Source organism: Scylla paramamosain, chromosome 10 (genome assembly GCF_035594125.1).
Source record: "Scylla paramamosain isolate STU-SP2022 chromosome 10, ASM3559412v1, whole genome shotgun sequence".
NCBI classification, from domain to species: domain Eukaryota; kingdom Metazoa; phylum Arthropoda; class Malacostraca; order Decapoda; family Portunidae; genus Scylla; species Scylla paramamosain.
Genome location: NC_087160.1, coordinates 3,864,375 through 3,876,201, shown reverse-complemented (window position 1 = coordinate 3,876,201; position 11,827 = coordinate 3,864,375). Strand labels below are relative to the sequence as shown.

The 11,827-nt window shown below is 40.1% G+C and overlaps 1 protein-coding gene and 1 long non-coding RNA gene across 10 annotated transcripts; one reads left to right on the top strand and one right to left on the bottom strand.

Moving 5' to 3' along the window:
* Positions 1 to 405: 405 nt before the first annotated feature.
* LOC135104124 (uncharacterized) lies at positions 406 to 5,120 on the bottom strand. Of its 3 annotated transcripts, XR_010270308.1 has the most exons (4): positions 3,030 to 3,177; positions 2,376 to 2,571; positions 1,522 to 1,562; positions 406 to 622 (listed from the first exon to the last, which is right to left on the bottom strand). It is a non-coding gene; the product is annotated as an uncharacterized LOC135104124 (long non-coding RNA). The 3 variants fall into 3 exon arrangements; XR_010270307.1 differs by lacking the exons at positions 406 to 622; positions 3,030 to 3,177 and adding an exon at positions 4,982 to 5,120 and having other exon boundaries at positions 1,080 to 1,562; XR_010270306.1 differs by lacking the exon at positions 406 to 622 and having other exon boundaries at positions 1,080 to 1,562; positions 3,030 to 3,176.
* Positions 4,785 to 10,560, top strand: LOC135104123 (thiamin pyrophosphokinase 1-like). 7 transcript variants are annotated; one of them, XM_064011148.1, is made up of 7 exons: positions 4,785 to 4,997; positions 5,534 to 5,702; positions 6,318 to 6,461; positions 6,875 to 7,134; positions 7,690 to 7,770; positions 8,445 to 8,634; positions 9,227 to 10,560. In XM_064011148.1, the coding sequence occupies exons 2-7, from the start codon at positions 5,543 to 5,545 to the stop codon at positions 9,400 to 9,402; spliced, it is 1,011 nt and encodes a 336-aa protein (XP_063867218.1). In that variant the 5' UTR covers positions 4,785 to 4,997; positions 5,534 to 5,542; the 3' UTR covers positions 9,403 to 10,560. The 7 variants fall into 7 exon arrangements, with proteins under 7 accessions (XP_063867218.1, XP_063867219.1, XP_063867224.1 ...); XM_064011149.1 differs by having other exon boundaries at positions 4,785 to 5,075; XM_064011150.1 differs by lacking the exon at positions 4,785 to 4,997 and adding an exon at positions 5,109 to 5,153.
* Positions 10,561 to 11,827: the final 1,267 nt, after the last annotated feature.

Genomic DNA, 11,827 nt, shown 5'->3' with positions numbered 1-11,827 from the left:
AAATTGTCCTAGAATACAAGTTAAAATGTCCTACTTAAAAGTGCTGTTTAATCATGTACAGAACCACCCTTACACTAATAATACCTCACGTCTCCGGTGAAAAACTACAGCTTTTTCAGGATGTCCCCCCGGAGGAAAACCTACAGCTTTCAGGGCGAGTCTTCGGAGGAGAACCACCTCAGAGTCTCTGGAGGAAAGCCCTTACTCTGATGTATATACATCAGTCTACGGCGGAAAAACCTGAAGCTTTTTCAAGGCGTCTCCGGAGGATGAACACCCTACTCTAAAATACCTCAAAGAGTCTCCGGAGAAAAACCTACAACTTTTTTTTAAAGTAGAGGAGAGAGGAGAGAGAGAGGAGAGAAAAAAAAAAGAAAAAAAAAAGAAAAAAAAAAAAGAAAAAATAAATAAATACTAAAATATTTCAGTTAAGGAGTCTAGGACTTCGAACACTGATGCTCATTAATCAACAACACTGTCAACCCACGAGTCTGACACACACACACTGTTCATTACAAAACGCTGTGTACTGTGAGAGAGGAGCCAGCAGACTGCACTGTAGTAATTAACCGAGGATTAGCCATGGCTGGTTACAACTCTTCGTTCCCTTTGCGTCCCCAATCTGCAGAGGTAATTCAATTACTGAACACATCACTTTCCAACACATTGTGCTGTAAAAATGCAGAAATATAAATATAAATTCAACACTAAATGCTACTGCATAGCAAGTACCTGAACGTGAAAAAAGTGCTTCAGTGCAATTTCAAGAAATTCATCAACCCAGCCTGTATTAAATATCATAACACGTCAAAAGGCAAACATATAGCAACACCATTACAGGTAAACAATTTGTTTTTAACAGACGAGACACCACCACTATACCGAGCAGAAATCTCAGAACTCCATTACTACAAATACTTAAAAAAGTAAATAGTACTGCAAATACTTAAGTAAATAGTATTAACTAAAAAAAGTAAATAGTACTGCAAATACTTGCAAATACTTAAGTAAATAGTATTAACTCAATGAACATTTTTGTACTATGCCCAAGAATTATTGGAAATACTTAAAAAAAAAAATGAAGGCATAATTAAACTTATATAACAAATCAATATTCAAAGTCACCCAAACCTATACATCAGAAAACTAAATTAACAACAAACCTTTCAAACCCATATCATTGCTATCACAATAGCCACCACTTAATACCTGTACAACACTACTACGCAGCTACACCTGTCAACTGTTACCGAATTGCAGGTCTTGTTAAGTGACGTCTGTCGCCACGAGTCCACTCCCTTCCACCAGCCATCCTCACATCTTCCGCTGAACAGCATCTCTAACACACTCCTGCACACTATCCATGATTTTTTATTCTCTGACGTCCCCGTCCTTCTTCCTCGCAGGCAATCTCTCTCGAGCCTTTTCTGGCACTGTTATCCTATACCCGAACAATGCCAAACAAATAACAGTTGAAAAAGTAATTGCCAAGTCATGCAGTGATCACATCAGCCAAATTACCTCCAGACGGCTCCTTGTGTGGGCGTAGGACCAATGGCAACCTGGAAATAGAAATGAATAACATGTTTAGTCTACGATTTCGTTAGTCTACAATGAAAAAATATATCGAAACCATTACATACATCAAATTCATCAACAATGGAGATTACCAAAGGGGACTCAACACTGATCAAGCCTAAAGTGAAACAACTGTGTGGCTCTTCATCAACACCTGCTTTCATGTTCATCTATGCTACCTCTCCACGAAGCGGTTAAGATCCCAACCTTATCGAATCTACTTATTACGCAACATCACGCCATTCACCACCATTTCCACTTTACCTATGCCTACTATGGTTCCTGAAGACCGCAATTTTCAAACGGTAGTACATTACATGACATTATCAATGAACATTTCACCCAGAGCCACACCACTGACTAGTACGGTTCCTAAGGCCGGACTAATCAGCAGAAGTACAAGTTGGGAGTAGCACCAAGGTTCAACCAATGAGTGACAGTAAAAGTTAAGTACCATCTGGAACAATCCACCTTACCGGTGATCGAGTAATTAAAACGTTCCGTGCTTCCATATTAACTAAAATATGGAAAATTAACCTGTTATCAGTAGTTAGACACCACTCACCGCCGAACCACGAGTATCAAAGTCAGATAGTTATCCTGCTAACTGCCGCCGACACCACCACCACCACAACCAACCACTTATACAAAACGCACTAGAGCGAATTCTTCAAGAAGCCATTGAGAATACTAAGACAATAAATCCGATATACTAGGGTCAGTCTCGATACCTGCACACTATAGTCCTAAATAACCATATAGCACAACGAAATAACCCAAGGAAAAAATAGTCATACTGTCATATCCTCCAACGCCGCTATATGCAGATGAACTCCGATGTCCCATTGCCAATCGTTTCCGTTGCTCGTCACTGTTGCTCATCACAGGTTTCCCCAGCTCGGATCACCCTCTCGTAGCACCCGTTGCACGTAGATCCTGGTCTGCCTCCTCTTCCAGATGGTTTCCAATTTACAGCCCGTCTCAATACATGTCCTATTGCACCAAACAAAAAGTAAATACAAGGGTAATGAAGTTAAATTCCCTAGGTGAGCGCATGCAAATATGCATTTCAAGTCTTAAATATTAGACTTAACAATGAAAGGATTGAATCGATAAGACTGATAGTTTAACATGTTATACCCCACACCGATGTAAACTATACACACTCACCGACATCAAACAAACATCTTAAAAGTAAAGAGAAATCAAGACATACACCACAATAGTATACATAATGCCGTGACAATCTGGGTTCACAAACTACGTTCTTTCATCTCAAGGCGGTTTTCAATCGCCACAGTTAATTCAGCCCCTATTAACATTTTCTCCAGAATTCCTGTAACACTTTCTAGAACCATGAAGACGTCCTCAACTCCCATAACCCCCACTATACCTAATTTAAAACATTACACAAGCACATGAAAGATTTTGAAAACGCAGGAGCAGCTTACCTGAGCGAGGCGTGGAACAAGAGTGTCTCCACTTCACACTCAAGGCTCTATTTAACCTCCGAATCCACTGACACACGCTTCGGACCTTTACTTCTGAACGATTTTGGAATGGCTTCAACAATACTCGTTCCACCTAATCATCATCGTTACCACCACCACCACATGGAAAGCCACTACCGCATGGAAGGGGAGAAAGACAGAAGTAATCTCATGTACAGTTCCCTCCCTTCCCTTCATCGTCCCCTTCCTATCCCATCCCACCTCATCACAAGCAGTATTTATTAATTAACCTCCAATACTTGAAAATCTTCGCGTAAAATAAGTCCTTACGTGATGTGAAGGTCTCATTTCCAAGTAGTCATGGGCAGATGATAAGAGTAACGGAATGTAATCAAGAATATACTTATAAGTTTCGGAAAATACGAGATCGAGAGATGCGATTACTGAGTTGTTTAATCACCCCGTAATTAAAGTTGTTACGCAGTGTCATGCCTCAAGATCCAGACAAGATGTTGACGGAGGTAGCTAAATGTATGAAAAATGTTTTTTTTTTTTTTTTTTTTTTTCAAATACAATAGGGAGTTAAATTAGGGAAACCGGGAAACAATAACTAGGATTCTTCATCAACTCGTGATTAAGTTGTTACGCGATGCGACGGTTCAAACTCTAGACAAGATGCAGACGGATATAATAGAAGAAGCAAACTGTGTGGATGATATTGCGAGACGAAAGGACAATAATAATAGGCGCTCTCAATCATCTCGTAATTAAGCTGTTATGTGATGCCATGGTTCAAAGTCCGGACAAGATGTGAACAGATGACAGAGGTAGCTAACTGTATGGACGATGTATTGTAGGAGTTTTGGAAAATGCCGGCTCGGACAACAATAGGGATTAATAATCTCGTAATGTCATGTACCAGAGCCCTGGAAATATATAGACAAATGACAAATGTAGGTAAGTGTATGAACGATGTAATGTATGAGTTTTGGAAAATGCGAGAGGGATTGAAAGTAGCGGGGCTGCTGCCCCGTACAATAAAAAGAATGTTTAATCACCTGGTAATAAAATTGTCACGTGATGTCACGGATCAAATACCAGACAATTAAGATACATACAGATGATAGAAGTATCTAGCTAACTGTATGGGTGATATAATGTATGAGTTTTGGAAAATGCGAGAGGAAAGGACAGCAATAACAAAGGCACTTAATCAATTTGTAATTAAGGTTGTTGTATATGTCATGGCTCAAAGTCCTGAAAAGATGGCTAACTGTTTGGACGATGTAATGTATGGGTTTTGGAAAATGAGGGAGGAAATTAAAGTACCGAAGCCAAACAACAATAACGTGTTCATATCTTGTAATTGAAGTTGTTACGTGATGTCAAGGCACAAAATCCACACAAGATGCAGACAGATGACAGAAGTAGCTAACTATATGGACGATATGATGTAAGAGTTTTTTTTTTTTTCTAATATGTGAGACGAAAGAAAATTAGAGCAAAGTATCACAACGTCAGACAATAACAAGATCGCGTGGTGAAAACAGAAGGGAAAGCGGGTCGAGATGCCGTGGATTCTTTTTTAGAAATAACACGATACAGATACAGAAGATACAACTAATAAAAATAAGTTAGACCTGTGTTTCTTGTTGCTTTTCGTTTCTGTTCATAAGAGTGATCGGTTTCTAAGGAGCGTGTTTCTTACACATTCATGGGAAAGTTGCGAGTGGTTGTTTAATAATTGGCAACAGACGCACGTCGCGATTGTAAATACTCCCACATGCTGCGTCTTGCCAGCTGGCGCGGTGCTCAGCTGATCGTGTCTGATGTGCAGCGTTCATGATAACTCAGCGGCATCACTAAACTGAACATTTCTTGAACCACTGACACGTAACAATACTTTAGAGCAGCAGTGAACGAGGAACAGGAAGGGTCGAGGGACAACTCACCTGATCAACTCAGGAGGTGAGACAAGGCCCTTCAGGAAGTGCTCGGCAGTAGTGGAAACGTGGGGTCCCCGGTTCACTGGACCACGTCTGGCAGGTCTGAGTTGCCAGTTGTATATTTTTCTCGTAGTGTTACTAGGTCAGGCAGGTCAGGCGAGGCTAGGTTAGGTTAGGGGTAAGTCAGACCTGCCGGACGCAGCCTAGCCAGCCGGGAATCCCACGTCTCCACTAGTGGCCTGCTCCTCTGGTCTCTGCTCTCCTCTGCTACACTGGTCCCACTGCAGTAATTCTACTCATTTAGTGCATTTTGGGCTTTAGTGTCGACGTGGGGTGCCCAGCTGGCTGGGCCGTGTCCGGCAGGTATGAATTGCTAGTTGTGTATTTTCCTTTGTTTACATCCCCGCTTCTAATGTAATTTCTAGTCATTGACTATTACTTCATAACCTTAGTCAGTTTCTGTTTCAGTACTTAATCCTAATCATTGTTATCCCAACACTAAATCACATTCATGCACTGTACATGTAATATTTTCACATGGACCCTTTCCCATTACAGTGATCAGGGATGGAGAATGGTATTGAGAAGAAGGGGAGTGAAACAGAGGTATTATGGCAGCCTGAAAATTATTACTGTCCGCGCCCTGAAGTGCCCTCTGCTGTCATCCTGCTCAACAATGGAATCTCAGAGTCCAATGTGAAGAGTGTGCTGCAGTGGTGGTGCAATGGTGAGACAGAGTTTTGCTTGTTGCTCATCACTTATGGTGTGTGCATGCTTAGAGATCATCTGTGTATGAATATACTGGGGAAGGCAGGGCACTGTCAGAGAACAGATCTGCTCCACACCATAAGTGTGGTACTTATCCATCCAAGCAGCACACACACACACACACACACACACACACACACACACACACACACACACACACACACACACAAGTCGCTCCTGTTCTGCCAGCTTGTATGTATAAGCCACAAAAAAAAAAAAACAGTTATAGGTGTAGAAGCAGTTCAGGTTACTGAATTTCTTTGCTATCCAGATGTGGACAATTTCTTAAAATTGTGATTAATAGATTTTCATTGAAATTATTAATATATCTAGTCACAGTTGAATATGATTGTTTTGGTGGGAACATTTCCTGAATTTAACAATAACTCTAAAAATGCTAAAAAAAAAAAGAAAAAAATGTATCTTGAAAAATTAAAAGGTTTCATGTATGGAATGCACAGGAGAGAGAGAGAGAGAGAGAGAGAGAGAGAGAGAGAGAGAGAGAGAGAGAGAGAGAGAGAGAGAGAGAGAGATATACTTATGTATGTATGTAAATATGACGCATGTTTCTAAGAACTCCTTCAAGGAGTTTACTGTGATAGGATTCCAAAAAAGCAGCAGCCAGCCACCTCTCAAGAAGTAAATATAAGTCAGCCAATTCTAAGAAGCAAACCAACACTGTGCCTGAGAATTCCCATCAACATTTGGAGAATAGGAGGTATGGATACATGATAGCTACATCAAAGGAGAGATGAAACAACAGATTATTAACATTCTCTAAATCAAACGGTGTTGGATTTATTTGAAAATGCATTGTTAACCCTCTGACTGCTGGTACCACATGTAATTTTGTCTTTAGCAACTGTAGGCAAATATACTTATCAAAAATTAAGGTACAATTACTAAACAACTTTACTAGATATTCAATGATGTCTTTTGCCATGAGTGTATTCTTTCAAAACCTTCATCTAAACTTGTACAAAGCTGTAATATCAAGGTGAGAAGCAGCTGTAGCAGTCAAAGGTTTAATATGTATATGAAAGAGGAAAAGTAAATACATATTGATTAGGAGGTAATCAGTCACAAGGATAGATGAGACAAGAGACTATTAATGACCACATCTGTCTGCAGCAAGCATTCGGATCTGTGTGGACGGTGCCACAAATCACTTCCACCACCTCATGTGGCAACAGCAGGGTGCCACAGCCTGCCACTGCCCATGTCCTCTCCCAGATGTCATATCAGGGGACTTTGACTCCATCCAGCCTGACCTGCTGAAGCTGTACTCAGCTGAGGGTGTCACCATTGTGCCCACACCAGATCAGGATGAGACAGACTTCACCAAGGCAGTGCGGGTGGCAGCTGGCCTCATCAGGGAGCGCCAAACCAGTGTGAGTGGTGTGCCTATATATATATATATATATATATATATATATATATATATATATATATATATATATATATATATATATATATATATATATATATATATATATATATATATATATATCTCTCTCTCTCTCTCTCTCTCTCTCTCTCTCTCTCTCTCTCTCTCTCTCTCTCTCTCTCTCTCTCTCTCTCTCTCTCTCTCTCTCTCTTTTTTGAGTGAAAATTTTTTTCTTGTTTTTTCTGTTTTTTTTTCTTCACTTCTTCTCTTCATATCAAAAGTAAAACATCCTTAAGTGTCTTTCAAGGATTGCCCATAGATGTGATTTTGTCCTTGTTCTTATATTTCATGGTCTTTTCCGCTTTTTTCCTTGTCTTGGTTTCCTCAGGCATTAATCTATCAAATGCCAGTATGCTGGTAAGTTTGCCATGGCTGAGGTGTGTACTTGCCCATTTATAGTCAATAGCTACTGGCATAAGTAGCACTAGAGCCAGGCTGACTTGAGGGAAACTTGATATGCTCAATATTTTCTTTCTTATTTATTGCTTCCGCTCACCAGGTGAACCACATCCTGGTGGTGGCTGGCTCAAACAACAACAGGTTTGACCATGTCCTGGCCATCGTGGCGACGCTTTACAAGGTGAGGAGGCAGTGACGCACGGCTGGCTGGCTTGCGCATCACTTGTAGTAGTTTCTTATATGTATTAATTTTCAACACCTATTTCCACACTGAGATATTCATCTTTTTTTTTTCTTTTTCACCATTTTATTAGTTGTTATTATATATTTTTATTTATTTATTTACTTATTTACTTTATTTATTTTACTGTATTTATTTTTATATACTGTACCTCTAGATATCTGAAAATTATGTTGTGGAAATTGTTAGATTCAGACATATATTGGTTAGGTTGATGGATTCTTTGGAGTTGGGCATCTAATTCCTTTTGAATTTGAATGGATTCTTCACTTTAGAAAAATGACTACCTATTTTTATAGTTTAAGATGATGCTTTTTTGATACAATTTTTAAGGACCTATTTTCCTGCTAGATGTGTGAGATTGAATGAGGTTTGTGTAGTATCAAGTAATAGTATAGACATATTTTGTATAGTATACCTGCTAAGCTGCAAAACTAATCCCCACAAAGTGAGGAAAGGAGCACTTTCTCTTCTCTAATGGGGACTAAGGGACTAAGAGAAGGGTATAAATGTGTGAATGTGAAAGTTGTGTGCCTTGTCTTGGTTACCCAGCTTTTTGTGGGAGATAGAATTGGTATATGCATGTGTGTACTTAACTACTTTTGTGTTGACAGGCATATCAGATTACATCAACACCTGTGGTGGTGGTGTGGGGAGGAAGCCTCTTCTGGGTGCTGGGGGCAGGACAGCACCGCATCCAGGTGCCTGCAGAGCTGTGCCGTAATCCTTCATCCAGTTGGTGTGGCCTGGTGCCAGTGGGCCAGGCTGCCACTGCCACCACCACTGGCCTCAAGTGGAATCTTGGTTCGTGGTAGTTCTGTGGTGTTGCTGTGCTATAGTGTGGTGTTATGTATTGGTTAGACAATGTATTAAGTGTGGTATACTGTGTGTGTTGTAGAGTGTTGTAGCTTGGAGGAAATGTGGTGTGTTGAGTATAGTTGAATATGGTGTGGGTAATAAGTGGTGTGTTGACTGGTGAAGTACTGTATGTTGAGTGTGGTTGAGTGTACTGTTATGCAGAGATGGTGTATGTGTTGTGCTGTGAGTGAAATTATGTTTTTCATACGTCACTTGATTTGTCCTGTCAGGAAACTTTTATATAATGTCCTCCTGTGACTTAACTCCTGCTCTATGTCCTTCCCTCACTTACATTCCTCTACCATTCATTTATGTTATTTTTATAATGAGCTCCTGTGATTTATCTCCTCCTCCTCTGTCATTCCCTTATTCATATTTCTTCACTCATTTATGTTTTCTCCTGTACTGCCTATTTTAATTCTTAATTCTCATCATCCTTGTCTCATATGCCAATTGTTTCACACATTTATATCCTGTCAGTCATTTATGTCTGTTCTCCTGGACTACCTGTTAAAACTCTCTCTTGTCACCTGCACAGATCACCAGACCCTTGCATTTGGCCAGCTGGTGAGCACTTCCAACACTTACCAACTTCCTCCTGGTGGTGGTGATGTGACAGTCACCACTTCTGGTCCTCTACTATGGACTATGGGATGGATGACTGAACCTGGCCTCTTCAAACGAAAATACTCAGAGCTTCAGAATGGCTTCTGAGGTGATGATGAAAAGGGACATGAAGAAAGAGCAGCATATTCTAAATGACTTGTTTAAGCTTTTAGTATTGAATATCCCTGCTTGTAAGGTGACTGGTTTTAAGATGATACTGTGAATTTTTATGGCACAGTGTTACTTGTTCATCTCACCAGAAGTTACTGATGTCATTCTTTGCCTTAGAAGTGACAGGATTACTTATGACTGAGACTGCTCGAATACATAATGGATCATAACCCTGAAACTGCATTCAGCGTGAGGAGAGCTGTGATCTCATGTACAGTCACCGCCAAAAATAATGGTGCGAGACTTTTTTTGTCTCATGCCTTGCAGTCATGCATCATAAAAAAAAAGTTTAATAAATATTCAGGAGGTACTTGCCAGGTCCAGTACTTTATGGGGAGTCCCTTCTGCTTCACACAACTTGCCAGGGGACAGAGTCAAGCAGCTGCTGCAGGAGGAAGGAGTTGAGTTATGTTTGTAGGAGAGATCATCTTTAGGTGGTGCTGTATTTTACAGCACCCATGGGCTGTTCTTTAATTCCTTTGCTGTTACACAGGGCTGGGCCTCGTACAAATGGCCACACACCCCATGTAAGACCAGCATCAAGTGACAACACTGTGTCCTGGACATTGGCAAAAATATTTTGCTCCCCATGCTTATGCTGACAGGGTAACAATGAGCAGGTGGTGGTCTAGGCTGTTGATTGGCCATCCTCCCACTTCTTTCAACATTCAGCATGTTGACTTAGTCTTCCTACCAAAGTGCTGAGTGCAGGAAGCAAAATATTATTGTCACAGTCACTAACACAGACTGGAGCAGGGCTGTCACTAAATTCTAGAAATCCATTGGGGCTGTCCATAAAAAAAAAAAAATAATAATAATAAATAAATAAATAAATAAAATAATAATAATAATAATTAATAATAATAAAAAGATAAAATAAGGTTCTGGAAGTTTCAACATTCAAAAAATTTTCAAAGCTGAGAGATATGTAACATGTAGAGGCTATGCATGATGTGAGAGGCTGAGGAACCTTCCTCAAACACTGGACATTGGTATATTTTGGTTATTGTTATCCTGCCCATGGCAGTATTCTGGATTTATGATTGTATAAAGATGAATTTATTTTCATAAAGGCAAAACAAAGCTCCACTTAACTCTGAATTATGTGAAAAACATGTAGTAGATCTAAGTGTTAATTAGGCTTGGTAGTGGCACATACCTGAACACCCATTGACAGGATGATTCAGTTGTGGGTCTGCCCAGCATTGTTACTGTGTCACTCTTGCAACTTCTCATTGTTGGTGGTTTGAGTGAGTGATGGTTTGCATTAAGATGGTGTCATAGATGCCTGGGAGTGGTGAGGGAGATGTGGTGATTGCAGCATCAGGAGCTGGTGTGATGGAGACACAGGCTCAATTGACATCTTCAATACTTCAGCTTCATGTGCTGTAATCCGTCTTTCAAGCATTCTGACAATGTCCTTCCTCACATAGTGTTAATCTCACACCTGCTTCATTTATTATATTCCTGTATATCTCATTATGTCATGACATTTTCTTCCATTCTCTTCTAAATGAATCTCATTGAGGTTCAGCATGTGACTTGCTGTCATCATGCTTCACATCATTCAATCTTCACCTTCCCCATATACATTGTCATTGTTTTCAACTCCCATTTCACATTCAAACCAAATAAAAAGAGTAAATAATTTAATTTATCATTCCTTAACACATCATAATTCAAGACTCTGAAATTATGAATTTCAGTACTGGGGCATGCCAAAAAGTATTGGGCACCTTGGGTGACTTTTTCACTGGCACCAGCACCCATTTTTCTTCTGCAGATGATTTGTTATTCAAATTATGCTTTGGCAGTTTAGAATTTGTTTGATCAAAATTGAACAATACATCTGTTTTTGGTTTATTTCCTGATGCCAATGTTAGTGGCCTTTGGATTAGTATAGAAAGCATAGCATTCACTCCATGGCTCCCTGTGGCTCACACCTGGGGAAATCTAAGCATTCATCCCATGGCTCCCTGTGCCTCCCTTCTTTGACTCACACCTTGGGAAAGCTTAGCATTCACCCCATAGCTCTCTGGTTTCCCTCTTCAACTTGCACCTGAGGAAAGCTTAACATTCACCCCATGGCTCTATGGCTCCCCTCCAACTCACATCTAGGTTGACTCTCCCATGCTTCCATCACTTTGGCATGCCACTGCTTTTGTCTCCAATGTCACCATGTATCACTATGCAAATCTGTTGTCAGCAGCAAACACCATGTCATCTCATTCTTACGTATTATTTGATTTCACGTAGATTCCAATTAATTACTTTCATTCCTTCTCATATTCCAGTCTCTCGACTGTAATATCACATTCCATCTGGTCACCTTGCAGCTTTTTTGCCAGTGTTCCAAAATTTT

Excerpts from the sequence above, each read along its gene's own strand:
- LOC135104123 (XM_064011148.1), top strand. The coding sequence starts at position 5,543 with ATGGAGAATGGTATTGAGAAGAAGGGGAGTGAAACAGAGGTATTATGG. Across the intron at positions 5,703-6,317 it reads GCTGCAGTGGTGGTGCAATG|AACTCCTTCAAGGAGTTTAC; the intron begins GTGAGACAGAGT and ends CATGTTTCTAAG. Across the intron at positions 6,462-6,874 it reads CAACATTTGGAGAATAGGAG|CAAGCATTCGGATCTGTGTG; the intron begins GTATGGATACAT and ends ATCTGTCTGCAG.